General features: G+C 45.1%; 1 protein-coding gene across 1 annotated transcript in view; it reads right to left on the reverse strand.

Moving 5' to 3' along the window:
* FNDC7 (fibronectin type III domain containing 7) overlaps positions 1-15,836 on the reverse strand; it is a 35,059-nt gene extending 19,223 nt beyond the window's left edge. The window contains exons 1-7 of the mRNA XM_047782913.1: positions 15,221-15,836; positions 14,685-14,703; positions 9,636-9,890; positions 8,128-8,388; positions 3,329-3,586; positions 2,166-2,420; positions 486-743 (exon numbers count right to left, since the gene is read on the reverse strand). Of these exons, the coding sequence (XP_047638869.1) occupies positions 486-743; positions 2,166-2,420; positions 3,329-3,586; positions 8,128-8,388; positions 9,636-9,890; positions 14,685-14,703; positions 15,221-15,283 (1,369 nt within the window). The 5' untranslated portion in view covers positions 15,284-15,836. The remainder of the gene's footprint in view (positions 1-485; positions 744-2,165; positions 2,421-3,328; positions 3,587-8,127; positions 8,389-9,635; positions 9,891-14,684; positions 14,704-15,220) is intronic.
* Positions 15,837-17,893: the final 2,057 nt, after the last annotated feature.

The following is a 17,893-nucleotide window of genomic DNA, read 5'->3' on the forward strand; positions in this document are numbered from 1 at the left end:
CTCCAAGGTAATTACTTTCTACCGAACCATGCATCTAGACTAAACTCATAGAGCCTCTGCGGGGAAACCGTGCCGACCTTGACATGATAACCCTCTATGGGTTATCATGCTCCCATAGAGTCAGACGAGGTGGAAAATGTTAGGGAGCCTTTTGAACTTCAAAAGTAAAAGTAATTAAGTCAAATATTTGTGGTTTTAACCTTCATGGTGTGCACACAGGCAGGGAAGGTAGGAGGATGGGAACGGCTGAAACAATCACTGGCAAAACCTTCTACCCTCCCCGTGGTCTCCCCTTCTGCTTCGTTTCTGCCCTCTTTCCCTTGCCCACCTTCTCTTCTGCTTCCCCTCAGTAAGACTCAGGGTCCCCACCAACTCAGGTTGGTGGCTGTTAGCCTTTTTACCATTCTTGCAAATGTCCCTCCCGAACGACAGAGGTGGGGTGAGCCTTTTGGTCATCAGTGAATGAAATCATCTCTGTGTGGTACCTGTGGTTATAAATCGGGAAGCACACGACGTATTGCTGCCCCGGACCTCGCTGAAGGAGTACACTGTGATGTTGTACTTGGTGTCACATTCCAGAGCAGAAAGCGTGCAAGCCGGAGCAGTGTCATTGCACTCAACCACGCTGAACCCATCGACAGCCTTGGTTTCGTAGAGTTCAGCCCCACGGACAGGAGACCAGACGATCTCTACTCTGTCGCTGGACACCAGCACCGGGTTAATGTCACTAGGACAACAGGGAGCTGACAGCAGGAGCAGAGAGAATGGAGGTCAGTACAGGAGCTGGGCGTTTGAGTCCTGATGTCCCGGTGCCCAGAGCCTCTGGGCAACCCTCCTGGTCCCTGCAAGGATCTCCTCTAGGTCCATCCAACTCCAATCTTGGCCTAACACCCACTGGATAGAGGGTGACTTCTCTGTGCATGGCATTCAAGGTTATCACAAGCTGTTCAGTCGACACGTTTGGCTGCCTGTCCCCCCACCCCCTGCCACACCAGATCCCTCAATTCCCCACACCCCATGCACCTTTATTTCCCTGTGCCTCAAAGACTCTGTCCCCTCTGCTGGAATGCCGCTCCCTTCTTCTGCCTGTCTAACTGCTACATCCTACCCATCTTCCCAGACGCTAAACTGGATATAACTAGGGGGCTGCAGGACGGGAGGAAGCACTGTAGGAGATTTTAGATGAGGCCCTACATTGTCTCACGAACAAATTCTGACAAATGCCTAACTCACAAGGGGTTTCTCTGGAAGGCTCTGGCCCCACCTGCATTCCATCCATCCTTAAAGGTCCCGTTCAAGGCCACTCCCTCTGGACGGCCCTCCTCTGCTCTTGAGACCTTACTGCTAGCCTCTTACTCCAAATTCCAAAGGCACCCGTGGTTTGATTCCCTCATCCTGGTAAAAAGGTATTGTAATCCAGCTAACATTGTTATTTATATAATTATAGTATTCTTGTTTGTAAATAGAGTTAATTTTAAGTCACTCACTCCTTTCCTTCTAAAAAAAATGGAGGGTCTCCCATATGCCAGTCATACTATGATGAGCTTCAGGATAAAGAGATAAATAAAACACAATCCCTGCCCTGTAGAAGACCCAAGCCCAGTGCAGGAGAATAATTGTGCCAGTAATAATGATGCTAAAAATAAAACTATGGGCGTGGCGCTTTTCTCACATCCAAAGACCTTTTCATATTCATGTTCTTAATTATTCTTTGTCCCAGTTTGCAGTGGAGAATACGAAGGAACTTAGCCAGGGAGACATCAACATGCCCATTTTACAAATGAGTTGCGGTCAAGTTAGGACTTGAACCCAGATATCTTACGCCAAAGCCCTCTATACCCTGTAGCACCTCTGCCGTGGTAGCTCGGTTTTCTGGGCTTGGGGAAAGCGTGAACTCTGAGACATAAGGATTGCATCTCCTTCAGCATCCAGCACAGGGCCTGACACGGGCTACGTCTTGGGGGAGGGTTCGATTTTTCAGAGCAGCGTTGATCAACAACGTTATTTCTCCTCTTTTCACTCCTCAGCCTTGCATTCTTATTAAGCTCGAGTCCATGAAACCCAAATGCCCCAGTCTGGAAAGATGTGAAAGAAGAGATTCACGTTCTATCCCTGGCCCGTGGATGGCTCCCAGGTGGTCTGTGGAGGCATCAGGTGCAACTCACCTGTGGTATAGTTGAACACATCGCCCAAAGGACTCTGCCCTGCCTTGTTATAGGCAAACACACTAATAAAATAAGTGAAGCCACACTCAGATAAGAAATTGCACTGGGTGAGGGAGGTGTTGCAGTGTACTTCCAAGCCATCATCACTCTTCACAAAGGCCACATAGTAATCACCCAGAACTACGGTGGACCAAGCCACAGACAGGTGGCCAGGGGGATCTTCTTGGATAGTCACTCGTCCGGGTGCACAAGCAACTAGGAAATGATAAAGAAGACACAGCTGAGTTCCGCAAGAGATTTTTCTTCTCTGCATCTTTGCACAGTAGCTCTTCATTAAACATTAGTTCTCCTCCCCAGACACAGATATTTCTAAATTGAGGTCTAAAACTCCACATATGTGCATTTTATCTCTTTGATAAGAATGAAGGTTGGAAGCTATCTAAACACGTAATTCTTCTTTTTTTTTTTTTGTCTTTTTGTCTTTTTGCCATTTCTTAGGCCACTCCCGTGGCATATGGAGGTTCCCAGGCTAAGGGTCGAATCAGAGCTATAGCTGCAGGCCTACACCAGAGCCACAGCAATGCGGGATCTGAGCTGTGTCTGTGACCTACACCACAGCTCATGGCAACGCCGGATCCTTAACCCACTGAGCAAGGGCAGGGACCGAACCCGCCACCTCATGGTTCCTAGTCGGATTCGTTAACCACCGAGCCATGACGGGAACTCCTAAACACATATTCTAAGCTATAGACAGTTCATCTTTATCTTTTTAAAAAAGTAGCTCCCACCAAGCCTAGGTCTGTGAAACATGACATAAATAAGAGGCCACTATCTGTACTGCATGGCTAGAGCTATAACTCAAAGTAGATATTAGTATATTTACAACTTTACCAATGAAAAAGAAAATAAATTAGTGAAATATCTGAAATAGGAACCAGGCCTCCTAATTTTCAAAGAAGTATTTTTTTTCAACGCATAAGATCTAATCTCACTATCAACATCATTCAAACTCATCAGAATGTCCAGATCAATGCTTTTAGATGAGGTTTTCATTTTCACTTCTTCTAGAGTGTTCTGGAACACTGCATCTGCATTATTTGTTTCCCTAATGGCAGTCACTTTGGCTTACCAACCCCATGATGATCTCACTCTTGTTTACTTACCAGTTTTCAGTGTCACTGCTGAAGTTGATTTGCTAGACCCAGCATCATTACTTGCTAGAACTGAAATCAGGTACTCAGTTCCACAGTGGAGGGAGGAGATGGTGCAAGAACTGAAAGTTGTACTACAGCTCAGCTTAGATGAGTCACTCAAAGCCACCACAGTATAGTTGAAAGCTCCCTCTGTCGGTGCCCATGAAACAGATGCCTTCAGAGCCCCACTATCAAAAGAGACTTGAATGTTGGCAGGAGCACGAGGACCTACATTTTGGAGAAACAATTAAGATTTTACAGTAGCTTCTGGAGTTCCCATTGAGGCTCAGCAGAAATGAACCCCACTAGAAGCCACGAGAATGTGGGTTTGATCCCTGGCCTAGCTCAGTGGGTTAGGGATCCGGCATTGCCGTGAGCTGTGGTATAGTTTTCAGAAGCAGCTCAGATCCCATGGTGCTGTGGCTGTGGTAGGCAGCAGCAACTCCAGTTCGACGCCTAGCCTGGGAACTCCCATACGCTCCAAGTGCGGCCCTAAAAAAAAGAAAAGAAAAGAAAAGGAAAGAAAAAAATTGCAGTAACCTCGAGAACCCAAGTAAGATTTGGCCTAACAAGACTGCAGAACTTGGAGGATCAGGCACTCTGATAAATAGGATAATTACAAGTGTACCACACATAAAATTGGGTTTAAGGTATCTGAGAACTGGTAACACATCTGCCACTAACTATGCAAACTCATAAGTAGTTATATGACGTTGGACATGTTATTTAATCTTTTGTTATTTATTTATTTTTCTCATCTATAAAATAGATCTAATAAGATCAGTCCCTAGCCCATATAGGTGGCACACATTTTTTATTTTTTTATTTTTTTATTTTTTTGTCTTTTAAGGGCCATGGCATATGGAGGTTCCCAGGCCAGGGATCGAATTGGAGCTACAGCTGCCAGCCAACACCACAGCCACAGCAACGCAGGATCCAAGCCACATCTGCAACCTACACCACAGTTCATGGCAATGCCAGATCCTTAACCTACTGAGTGAGGCCAGGGATCGAACCTGCAACCTCATCGTTCCCAGCTGGATTCATTAACCATTGAGCCACGATGTGAACTCCATATTTTTTTTTGTCTTTTGTCTTTTTTGTTGTTGCTGTTGCTGTTGTTGCTATTTCTTGGGCCGCTCCCGCGGCATGTGGAGATTCCCAGGCTAGGGGTCTAATCGGAGCCGTAGTCACTGGCCTACACGACAGCAACACAGGATCCAAGCCGCATCTGCGACCTACACCACAGCTCACGGCAACGCCAGATCCTTAACCCACTGAGCGAGGCCAAGGACTGAACCCGAAACCTCATGGTTCCTAGTCGGATTCGTCAACCACTGCGCCACGACGGGAACTCCTGAACTCCATATTTTAAATGAATGAATGCGTGAATGCACAATTCAATAAGTGATTGAAATAACTAAATGAGATTATGAAAGTGAAGGGCTAAAAGGGCCATGTAGGTATGTTATTAAGTGGTAGGGCAAATATTCTATAAAGTTAAACAGATGAGCTTCAACAGCATCCATTCTTTACTTTTGACACACGCTAAGACTTGTAAGAGCTTTTAGTCACAGTCGTTTCTAGAAAAGCAGACTTTCTTTCCATTCTAACTCAAAGGGAAGGAAGGAGAGTATCAAGTGTGATGCTCACACAGGAAGATAGTCTTTTCAGTGTCTCCAAAACAAGTTTCTCTACATTCTTAGGACTATGCCTTCCTCTCCTCAGGGTTATCCTCTTGAAGAAGCTTGAGGAGTGTTCTCGTGAGCCGAGAAGGAGAGAGGTTGGCCTCAGTTCTCTGGAATCTGGAGTTCCCGTCGTGGCGCAGTGGTTAACGAATCCGACTGGGAACCATGAGGTTGTGGGTTCGGTCCCTGCCCTTGCTCAGTGGGTTAACGATCCGACGTGGCCGTGAGTTGTGGTGTAGGTTGCAGACGTGGCTCGGATCCCGAGTTGCTGTGGCTCCGGCATAGGCCGGTGGCTACGGCTCCGATTGGACCCCTAGCCTGGGAATCTCCATGTGCCGCAGGTGCAGCCCAAGAAATAGCAAAAAGACCAAAAAAAAAAAAAAAGTTCTCTGGAATCTGTGCTATAATAAGGACTACCTCACAGGCCTTAGAGAACTTTAAGACAACCTGTGAGCAGAGACCAGCACCTTCTGGACAACAGGGGCTCAACTCATCTTCTGCAAGGCACACACCTGCCATGTTTCTCCTGCAGGCCATCTCGACAGGCCCCTTCCTATGCTGCACAGCCAACTTATCTGCAGAGGCAGGTATGCTCTGGGGTAAAGCTGGGCCCAAGGATGGTAGCGTGGTATGCAGTGTTTTAGAACAACCTCATTTTCCCACACGGGGCATGGAAGAATTAGGAAAAGTGAGTAGAGTAGTGTGAGGTTGTTACAGGTTGAACTGAGTCCCCTCACAAAATTCATATGCCAAAGTCCTAACCCTCAGTAGTCCAGAATATGTTCTCATTTGGAAATAGGATCATAGCAGATAGCATTGGTTAAGATGAAATCATGAGGGTGGGTCCTAAGACAATATGACTGATATCCCTATAAGAAGAGAAAATGTAGACACAGACATACACATATAGGGAGAATGCCATGTGAATATGAAGACTGGTATCTACAAGCCAAGGAGAGAGGCCTGGAACAGATCCTGCCTTCACAGCCCTCGGAAGAACCAAGCCTGCCAACATCTTGATCTCAGACTTCCAGCCTCCAGGACTGTGTGCAAATAGACTTCTGTTGTTTAAGGCAGCTAGTTTGTGGTACATTGTTGTGGTAGCCCTAGCAAACTAATATAGAGGCTAAATCCAATATCGCTACAACTTTTTAAACAAAGAGAAACAAATGAAGACGAAGGCTTTAAAACAAAAAACAAAAAAAATGACCCAGTCACCTCTAGGAGATGGCTCTCCCTGTTCCTCAGCTTGACAGAGATGCTCCTCTCTGTGCCCGCACATCCTTTGTTAATGCGCTTATTACATGGAACTACGACCATTGATTTATGCATCAGCCTCTCCTGGGACCCAGTCAATTCTTTGAGTGTAGGAATCCTTATTTGATTTTGTATTTCCATCAGCTAACTATGTCCAGCATATAGTAGGCCCTCAATAACTGTTTGTGGAATGAAAGAATGAGTGAATATCTTCAGAGAGGCCCAGGGAGACTGGTTTGTCACAGACATCCTGACTCACAAGGCCCATCACTGATCACTTTAGAACCACTTTGCTATCATTTCTTCCTAGAGAAATATCAGGAAAGGCAAACCCTTCTCTCTCCCCTACATTTCTGCCTTGGTCTGTAGACCATGGGGCTTCCACCCCCCTTCAAACTGAGGGGCTGATGGAGAGAACATCTCTTGTTTCCTTCCACCCTTTCCTTGGTCCTTCCCTAGAGATGAAACAGCTAATCTGGTTGATGAGTCCAACATCCATAGGCTTTCCTGCCTCGAGAGAAGGAAAAAACAATCTCCTTCTCTTTCTCGCCCATCTCATTGTTTTGGCTCACTGCAGCAGCTGGGTTTGGGCTTCCAGCTATCTTGCAGCAGGATGCCCTGGTCAGGTATCCCTGTGATGGGAATGGTGGGAGCATGGAGCACACCATGCTCCAGCTTCTTAGCCTGCAGCTGGAGGAGAGGCAATGGGAAGGCCCATGTTGACCTCACGCCTAAGTTGAGGCCTTTGGGAAACATATCTGGAATACTGATTCCCACCACCGCATAAAAAGTCCCTAACAGGAACTTTGTTTTCTCTGCTGCTGTGTCTCTAGAACAATATCAGCTCAAAGTTGGTAAATAGTCATGAAATGCCTGCTGAATAAATTCTTGTTTTTGTCTATACTCTTCGTCTGACCCTAGGAAGGGATAAGAGGGGACTAATAACCCTAATAAGAATTATCTCCTGCTATGGGCTATTGAACATGTATGTTGAAAATAAGCTGGCTATCAGAGGAGAGGTGCCACGCTCTGTGTACTTTGAGCAGCATTTCTCCATACAAGCAGTAAGCATTTAAACTACTGAGGAAGAGAGTTCCCATCGTGATGCAGTGGTTAACAAATCCGACTAGGAACCATGAGGTTTCGGGTTCAGTCCTTGGCCTCGCTCAGTGGGTTAAGGATCTGGCGTTGCCGTGAGCTGTGGTGTAGGTCGCAGATGCGGCTTGGATCCTGTGTTGCTGTCGTGTAGGCCAGTGACTACGGCTCCGATTAGACCCCTAGCCTGGGAATCTCCATATGCCGCGGGAGCGGGCCTAGAAAAGGCAAAAAGACTAATAATAATAATAATAATAGGAGTTCCTGTCGTGGCGCATTGGTTAACGAATCCGACTAGGAACCATGAGGTTGCGGGTTCGGTCCCTGCCCTGGCTCAGTGGGTTAACCATCCGGCATTGCCGTGAGCTGTGGTGTAGGTTGCAGATGCAGCTCGGATCCCGAGTTGCTGTGGCTCTGGCGTAGGCTGGTGGCTACAGCTCCGATTCAACCTCTAGCCTGGGAACCTCCATGTGCCGTGGGAGCGGCCCAAGAAATAGCAACAACAACAACAACAACAACAAAGACAAAAGACAAAAAAAAAATAATAATAATAATAATAAACCACCGAGGAGGAATTGTCAAGTCCCTATAAATAGGCTCATAATAAATTTAAATAGCTGCTGCCAGCCGCTCTGTACTTATCACTTAACACGGCTCTCACTGGCAGCAATGCACAGCCCTCACTGATCAAAAAGGAGAATGGTCGGGGCTGGGCTGAGAAGTCCTTACTCGTTCTCTGATTGCAGGTGGAGTCGTCCCCAGGGGTCCCGTTGGCGTTCCACGCGTAGGCCTTTATGGTGTAGAGCGTCCCGGCGTCTAAGCTAGTGAATGTCAAGGAGGTGTTGGTAGTGTTCTCTTTCCAGACTCTTCCCAAACCATTAGCTCGCATGATGGACACAGAGAACCCCATCGCCATGTACACGGCCTCCCACTGCACAAGGATAGAGTCTGGACTTGGAGAGCTGACTTCTAGAATTGGTGCAGCCAGTACTACAAAGACAAAAGGATGTGCATTCACGTTAGGAAAGTGCCTTAGGGGATAATTCAAATTTAGGAACAGGTAATTGGAGGTTGATTATCCACATTATGAAAAAATTATTGGCGTTGCAATAGGATTCATGGCAGAGTTTCATTAAGTAATTGCTAGTTAAATATGTATTGGGAATTCCCCTGTGGCAGCACGTTATGGATCCGATGTTGTCACTGCAGCAGCTCAGGTCACTGCTGCGATGTGGGTTGATTCCTGGCCCAGGAACTTCCACATGCTGTAGGCATAGCCCACCCCCACCCCCAAAAAAAGAGTAGTCAGTACATCAGAAATTATCACAGCACTGTAAGTCAACTATACTTCAATAAAACTTAAAAAAGATGAATGAGAATGAAAAAATGTGTATTAATTACAGATGATTCAGCAGAGGAATGGGAAACAGAGAAATTCTAATAGTACGGCATTCCTCCAGCTGGAGTTTGGTAAGAATGTCGATAAAACCTCCTTATCATCATAATATAAGTCAATGGGGGAATGACAGTTTATACTATACTATTTTAATGTGCACACCATCTTTCAGAAACATGCCCAGGTACAATTTTATCAAATCAGTTTAAGCCGCACTGATGACAAACTTTAAATGGTTTTATTTCAAACAAGTCAAAGTGCAGCAAAATCACTTCCAAGTGTTCTTTATTCCTCATGGTCTTTAGAGGTAACTGAAGCTAAAAACAGAAATCCCTTTTTCAGAGATTTAAAAGCAGGGATGCTTTTAAAGATACCCAGAAATGAGTTTTATTTTCTAAGTCATCTTTTTTTTTTTTTGGTCTTTTTAGGGCCATGCCTGGGGCATATGGAAGTTCCCAAGCTAGGGGTAGAATCAGAGCTGCAGCCACCAGCCTATACCACAGCCACAGCAACGCAGGATCTGAGCCTATACCACAGCTCATGGCAAGGCTGGATCTTTAACTTACTGAATGAGGCCAGGGATTGAACCTGCGTCCTCATGGATACTAGTCAGATTCGTTTCCACTAAGCCATGATGGGAACTGCACATCTGAAATTTAAATACCACCTCCTCGACAGATATTTGAATTAAAAAAAAAAAAATGTCACTTGGTGGCTTTCACTCCTGGGCCTTGAACCATAGGCACTCACGTGACACAAGTTTACGTCATGCATTTGCTTCCTCAGTACAATTGATCCGGGCCACAAGCAATTGCTCAACAGAGGAGGAGCACAGAGCTACCTGTCTTTGCCTGTTTCGGAGGTGATGGCTGGCTTCTCCCAGCAGCACTGACGGATCTGACCGTGATTTGGTACAAGGTCGCAGCCTTCAGGCCTGTCACAGTGCCTGGGGAACCGGCCACCATGGTTTCAATGACAGTGTTCCCGTCTTCGGCCGTAAGGAGGTAACTGGTGGCACCTGGCACTGTAGCCCATTCCACGGTGATACTGTTGCTGATTTTTGAATAGGCCTGATCAATAGAGGGTATTTCAGGAGCTGCAAGAGATTTTGAAGGTGTACCTCAGCTAGAGTATCTGTAAGAATTACCTCTTGCATCATTTTACTTTTCCAACTCAATTAGCCTCATGCCATCCTTCAGACATAAACTTTGCCCTTCTTTTCCAGGTCCAGAAAAAAACAGAGAAAAGGAAAGACAACAGCTGCTCTCCCAGAGAGAGCCAGAAAGCTCAAACCTCCCATTCGAATGGGATTTCGAAGAGGTTTTCCCCAGCCGGCTCTGGGACAGTGGGTGCTGTTCATACTCTTAAAAGAATTAAACAAGAGTGGGGAGTGATTTGGGGACAGAACTCTCAGAGGAGGGCCAGAGTACCTGAGGGGCTTCCTTGCAGAGGATTCGACTCCAGTTTGAGGATTCTGTGAATCCCCCAGCCACGTGGCCACCCATCTCCCGGCCCTGGCCCACCACCTGTTCCACTGCCTGCAGCCAGCAAGCCCCATCCAGCCCCCACCTCTGCTGGGGCTGTGATTTCTATTCCTGCAATTCGCACACTTCCCAAGTTGACATTTTTTTTTTTTAGTCTTTCTTTCTTTTTTTTTTAAGGGCCGCATTTTCGGCATATGGAAGTCTCCCAAATGAGAACTGCAGCTGCCGGCCTACACCACAGCCACAGCAACGCCAGATCTGAGCAGCGTCTGCAAACTACACCAGAGCTCAGTTCAACAGTGAATCCTTAACCCACTGAGCGAGACCAGGGATCCCGAACCTGCACCCTCATGGATACGAGGTGGGTTCTTAACCCGCTGAGCCACAGCAGGAACTCCCCAAGAGGAATTTAATCCAATGGAGGAAGAGGGAGAACAGAGTTCTTTGTTTTATAATTGTTCCAACCTACCATTTTTAATATTATCAGAGTGTAACGATTTTAAGATTCTTCTCTATAAAGTAAAAAGAAATTTTATTCTTTCCTTCTCTATCAAAACATCTGCCCCAGCATAAGAATGAGATGCAGTGGTCCCTTCTCACCTGGACCTGGCCATAGTTTTCCAGGAGGCGATGAATGCTTATGTCATGGGTTTACCTAAGGCATTCCTACACATCGGCCATGAGGTAAGAAAGAGAGTGTGGAAATCAGATTTACTGCTTTGCAAAACTCTACAGCACAAAAATGCCCTGGGTATAAGAGGTCCCCATGGAAAAAAGATCGAACAAAAATAGCTGAGTTTTAGGTGTGAAACCCACTCTTGGCCTTTTATGTTTAATGTACTGCATTTGCTGGGTAAAATCACTACTCGCCAAGTTCAAAACTAAAAGGCAAAAACAAAAAAACAAAAAACCCTCGAGAGTGAATGAAGAGAAGGAATAAATACAGTCCAAACGTGTGATTTGCCAGCATCAACTCCCTCCATCCGGCAGACCCTCACCTTCCAAATCCCTTGTGCAGGACACAGACAACCTTTTCTTTCTGTCCCCAGAGCCCAGCGAGTCCGCTTTGGCAGCACCTCAGAAATAACCACGCTGCAGGAATGAACAAAGCGTCCACTGTGCCCCGGCCGGACATTCCTTGAACATCAACCAGGACAGTCTCCGCTGCCATCGAAAGAAAACTAGGCTGGTAGGATACACTGGGGCAAAGCTGCCTGGGCTCATCTGAGCCATTTGCCAGCAGAAGGGGACTCAGCAGGGAGCACCCGTGTCCCCTCCCGGCTGCAGGATAGAAAGCCCGCCTCAGGGGCTCTTACAGGCACCCCGCCCACATGCTCCTCCCTTCTCTGCTCCTCCAGCTTGGTGGTGTCTCTCAACTCCTACTGCTTCCTTTGTCCCCATTGTTCGTCTTATCTCCTGTGATCCAGTCCTGCTGCTAGAACGGACTGACTTCCTGGACAGATGACAACCAACCCAGACAGTGGCATGACAGTGCCTTCCTGGGGTGTTTGAAAGGCATAGAAAAGGCTAGCGTGACACAGACTGTGTCTCCACAGGGCTGTCAAGGGGCCTGAGGACTCCACTGAACTGAGCTGGGAGGGTCACATTTGCCTAGAATAGTAACACATGAAGCGAGTATTAGCAGGAAGAAACAGGGCTGTGCGGTGGGAAAAGAGCAAAGGATGTGGATTTTGGAACACTGGGTTTGAGCCATTTACTTCTGTTTACAAGTGATTTCACCTCTTCCAGTCTTGGTTTTCTCCCTCGAGTATGCAGAACATTAATAATTCCTATAGGGAGTTCCCGACTTGGTGTAGCGAAAACGAATCTGACTAGGAACCATGAAGTTGCAGGTTCAATCCCTGGCCTCACTCAGTGGGTTAAGGATCCATGAGCTGAGGTGTATGTCACAATCCCTGGCCTCACTCGGTGGGTTAAGGATCCATGAGCTGTGGTGTATGTCACAGATGTGGCTCAGATCCTGTGTTGCTGTGGCTGTGGAGTAGGCCGGCAGCTGTAGCTCAATTGGACTCCCAGCCTGGGAACCTCCATATGACAAGAGTGTGCCCCAAAAAACCCAAATAATAATAATAATAATAATTCCTACATCTCTAGGTTTACTTTGAAATGTAAAATATCTACATTTTAGGATTATTATTATTACTATTATTTGCTTTTTAGGGCCTCACCCACGGCATATGTAAGTTCCCAGGCTAGGGGTCCAATTGGAGCTACAGTTGCTGGCCTACACCACAGCCATAGCAATTTGGGATCCGAGCCGCGTCTGTGACCTACACCACAGCTCATGGCGACACTGGATCCTTAACCCACTGAGGATCCTTAACCCACTGATCGAGGCCAGGGATCGAACCCGCATCCTCATGGATCCTAATCAGGTTCATTAACAACTGAGCCACAAAGGGAACTCCCTGGGATTATTGTAAAGAATAAGTGAAATAGTACATGTAAGAGCATGTCCAAAGGCAGAAAGGATGTGTGTGTGTGTTTACCAGGATGAGCAAATTTTGGGTGTGGAAAAGCCAGGACACATGCACTGCCATGGAAGCGATGCTGCTATGGAAGGTGGGATTCTGGAGAGTCTGAGGTGAGAACGGGCTGGAAAGACAGATTGCTTGTTTTTTGTTTTTTGTTTTGTCTTTTTGCCTTTTCCAGGGCCTCACCCGTGGTATATGAAGTTTCCCAGGCTAGAGGTCTAATCAGAGCTGTAGCCACTGGCCTATGCCACAGCCACAGCAACACCAGATCCAAGCCACATTTGCAACCTACACCACAGCTCACGGCAACACTGGATCCTTAACCCACTGAGCGAGGCCAGGGATTGAACCTATAACCTCAAGGTTCCTAGTCGGATTTGTTAACCGCTGAGCCACAATGGGAACTCCAGATGGCTTGTTTACACATCCCTCTGGAGCAGGATCTGACCAGCAACAGCCGTGAAAAAAGAGCAACACCTTTATGCTGTTGCCCTTCGGGAGATGAGAAGATTGAGTAGGATGTGTAAAGTCTCCACAGATTAGCAGCGGTTCTTCACTCTGACTTAGTTCTATATTTGGCCCACTTACTGCATTGATGAAAGAGAAAAATGTATTCCCTAGATTTGCAAGCAGGCACTCTGACTAGTCAGGAGTGAAATCCTTTGATTCTCAGCATCTGCACTTTGTGCCAACTCAGAGACCTTAAGTAGCCTCTGTGGCCCCAGTGGCCAGACGCAGATAAACAGCTGAGGCCAGGGACCAGAGGGCATCAAAATACACACACCCAAAATGCACAGCCCTCCCAGAAAGTGTCAATAAAACACACTGCATCTATTAAAAAGACAGGATGACTCCATGACTATCAGCATCAGCATCTCAGCCTGCCCCATTCTTGACCCCAAATAGTGTGGATCGTGTGGGACTCAAACGGGGTCAGTGTGTCCTGGCACTTTCCAAGGGACAGCAGAACTAGATTTTGCCCAATTTGGAGGCCACATATTTTTAAAGATCACTTTGTATGTGGGAAACAGTCCTTCTCACAGCTTCCTGGTCAATCTTAAGAGGTCTCAAGACCAAGCGAGGAAGAACAAAGCATGAAATGATCATTTTTAAAAACTTACTGTATATGCACAGATTGTATGGCTCCGCCATAGATCTATAACAAACATTTTAAGTGCCTTATTTACATTCTCTTTTCTGAGGCATAAACAAAATAATACATAAAAATTGCTAAGAGAGTTTATTGGTGATGTTATTGATATTATTTCCTTTCAATAATCTAAATCCCTTTGAACATAAACTTCCATTCGAGCACTTACATTTCTGGAATATATGAGCCAGGAGAGACCTCGAAAGAAATTATCCTTGCCTTCAGTTATTTATTCAAGAAAAAAATGGTGATAAAATCTTTTAAAAAGAAGCGTTTTTCCAGGTCTGGGTTATCCCAGTCTATATTTCAAAGATGTAATATGAGAAGGATAAAATCTTTTTTGCTAAAGTAGAGACTCGAAATCTTGAAGAAATCTGTTTCTAGTTTTCTCCCTTAATTTCTCAGAAGACAAATAAGAAAAGCTACATAATTTAGGTCTTCACTATTTTATAGCTAAACATTCGTGTCTTTGACTGCAATGATGATCACAGATATTCTACTACGGCTAACTGTATTTGAGAAAAACCTATGACTCCATGCCTCTATACATCTCAGTACTCGAGAAGAATATCTTATGAGGATCTATCTTCAAATTTGGATCCATGTATCTGTCTTACCAGTGACACTCACAGGTTTAGCACTTCGAAAATGTCGCATATTTTTCTTGGTGTAGTCTTTGTGTGTCAAAGTAGCCCAAGAATTAACAATGGAAATCAACATCAAAGAAGGGGAGGGTAAACTTGCATTTCAAAGAATTTTACCTGTTTTTGCTGAAGCCACCTGAAAAGGAAAGTTTAGAAAATTAGAATCACAAAGAAAAGCGCCATTTGGGGAAAGGTACAGTCTAAAGTAGAGCAGTAGTATACTCAGCACAACATGCTTACACATAATGGGAGCAATTTTCCAATCCACACACAATATTTATTTGCACAAATTATTTGCCAACACTCAAATCTACCACAAAGCCATCCCAAACAGAATTGAGAGGCTGGAGACAGATCATATGACTATTTCATTTTTTCTCCCTGAATCTGCCTATTGAACTAGGTCAGTAGCTGCTGACGGATTTTTCAGAAAGCTTTGTTCTTAAAACATAATGGTATTCTTGTTTTCCTTCTCTGGTAAATGGCATTAAATTTCAAACACACAAACATATACAATTTTGGTATGTTTCCAAAGTATTTTGATGTCTACCTCCCCAGCCTTGAGGCTTTCAAAAGAAAAAGAAAGATGTGGTATGTGGGTTACCCCCCCTCCCCCGCAAATAGTTGCAGGTAGGTTGGAAGGGTGAACTCACCATTTTAAGATAGATAAGACTGAATCCAATCACAGACACACATTCCATCGATCCAGCAGCCATCCTGTTGGACTGAGCACTCACATGGCACACAAACAAGTGGGCAGGGTCCTCTTTGGTCTCCAGGTGGGCACCGCCGTTGGTCGACGGGACTTGGAGCTGTGATGCTGGGAACAGACCCTGGATGTAGCTCCTCCCCTTTCGTGAGGAGCTGACCTGTAACGAGGGGCACTTGGAGGCTGGCAGCTACAGGTATTGCAAAGACTGAAAAAAAGAAGAGTGGAAGAAAGCCATACTGAGCAGGCCAAAAGGCGACTGTCACCTGGGCTTTCCAGGTAAGGTGTAGAAGGCTGTCCTTTTCTGCTGAAATCTTTTTCTAAACATAATTTTACAAAGCTGTATAGAAATTAGTAACACAGTGGAATGATCATTTTAAACTTGGGAATCCTGACCAGTTTCATTTATTCTTTTTCACCTTTATGTGTTGTTATTGTTGTTGTTGCAGCCCACAGTGATCAGTCCTGCTGTCGGCTGGGGGGAGGTGGGGATAGGGCAGATGTTGTTTAAAGGTAAAAACTTACAACTAGGAGTTCCCGTCGTGGCGCAGTGGTTGACGAATCCGACTAGGAACCATGAGGTTGCGGGTTCGGTCCCTGCCCTTGCTCAGTGGGTTGATGATCCGGCGTTGCCATGAACTGTGGTGTAGGTCGCAGACACGGCTCAGATCCCGCATTGCTGTGGCTCTGGCGTAGGCCGGTGGCTACAGCTCCGATTAGACCCTTAGCCTGGGAACCTCCATATGCCGTGGGAGCGGCCCAAGAAATAGCAAAAAGACAAATAAATAAATTAATTAATTAAAAAAAAAAACTTACAACTAGTAGATAAATAAGTTCTGGGGATCTAATGCACCACATAGCGATGACATGAACAGTATCATGTTATAAACTTCAAAGTCGCTAAGAGACTAAATCGTAACTTCTCAACACAGAAAAGAAATAATTATGTGATGTAATAGAGGTGTGAGCCAATGCTACTCTAGTAATCATATTGCAAGAGATACTGTATCGCATTAACACTTAATGCAAATTAAAACCACAATGAGATACCACTGCACACTATTAGACGTATTTAGACATCTAAATTAGAAAGACAGACGACACCAAATGTTGGCAAGGATAGAGAGCAAAAAGAAATCTCATTCCTGGTCGGAACGTAAAATGGTGCAACCACAGAAGACTTTGGCTATTTCGTAAGAAGTTAAACATACCCCTATTATATGACCCCGTCCCTCTATTTCTAGGTGTTTACCCAAGAGAAATGAAAGCATATGTCCATATAAAAACATGTACACAAATATTCCTAGTGGCATTTTTAAAACAGCCCCAAACTATAAGCACATTAAATGTCCAACAACCAAACTGAACAATAAAGAAATAGAAAACTGCTCAGTAATAAAAGAAATGAACTATTGATACACACAACATGGATGAACTTCAAAATAATAAAGCCAGACCAAGAAGAAGGAGGAGGAGGAGGAGAAAAGGGAGAATACAGGTTGTTTGATCCAATTATATAAAATTCTAGAAAATGCAAAATACTCTGAAAGCAGGAGTTCCTCTTGTGGCACGGTGGAAATGAATTTGACTAGTATCCTTGAGGATGTGGGTTCAATCCCTTGCCTCGCTCAGTGGGTTAAGGATCCAGTGTTTCAGCAAGCTACAGCATAGGTCGCAGACAGGGCTTGGTTCCCAGATTGCTGTGGCTGTGGGTAGGCTGGCAGCTGTAGCTCTGATTTGACACTGAGCCTGGGAACTTCCACATCATATGCCAAAGTGTAGCCATAAAAAAGCAAAAAAACAAAACAAAACAAACAAAAAAACCAAACAAAAGAAACACACAAAAAACCCAATTCTGAAAGCAGAAAGCAAGTCAGTAAATCAATGGTTGCCTGGGAATGGGGAGAAGGGATTATAAAAATACAATATATAAATATATCAAGCTAACATTCGTACACCTCAAACTTGTCAATGTTCTATATCAATTACATTCAATGAAAGAAAAGAAAAAAAAAAAAGGCAGGAGCATTCCCTGTGCTGAGACAGTTGGAGGTCCTTAATGAGCACCTTAAAGTCATCCAGCCCCAGTACTACCCCACCATTTACCAAAGGGATTGCAAAAGTGAGGAGGAAGCGTATGTTCTGTATCTGAATTATGGGGATGGTTTCTTGTGTGTATACATATGTCAAAGCATTGAGTTTATATTATAAATGTGGGTAATTTGTGCTATGTCAGTTATATCCCACCAAAGTTGTTTTTTAAAAAATCGGTTGACCTGAGCACTCTAAGATGCTTCCACTAAACCACTCTGTCTTCTATGAGTTGACCATTATGATTTCAAGGCATCTTCATTTGTGCATATAACAAGTATATATGGAGTAGCTACTGTATACCAAGGACTGTCCTAGACATGGGGTATATAAACATAAGCCAATGAGGGCTCTGTGCTCAAGGAGCAAACAATTCAGTGGAGGAAGGCCAAAATCAGGAGCTCAGGTAAGAAATATCTAACGCCAGGTGCCTCTAAAGGTTATGCAGAAAAATAAAGCAGAATAACAGGTAAAAATATTGAGGTACAGAGTTTAGTTTACATACCACGGTCAGGGAGGACTTCTC

Source organism: Phacochoerus africanus, chromosome 6 (genome assembly GCF_016906955.1).
Source record: "Phacochoerus africanus isolate WHEZ1 chromosome 6, ROS_Pafr_v1, whole genome shotgun sequence".
Taxonomy (NCBI): domain Eukaryota; kingdom Metazoa; phylum Chordata; class Mammalia; order Artiodactyla; family Suidae; genus Phacochoerus; species Phacochoerus africanus.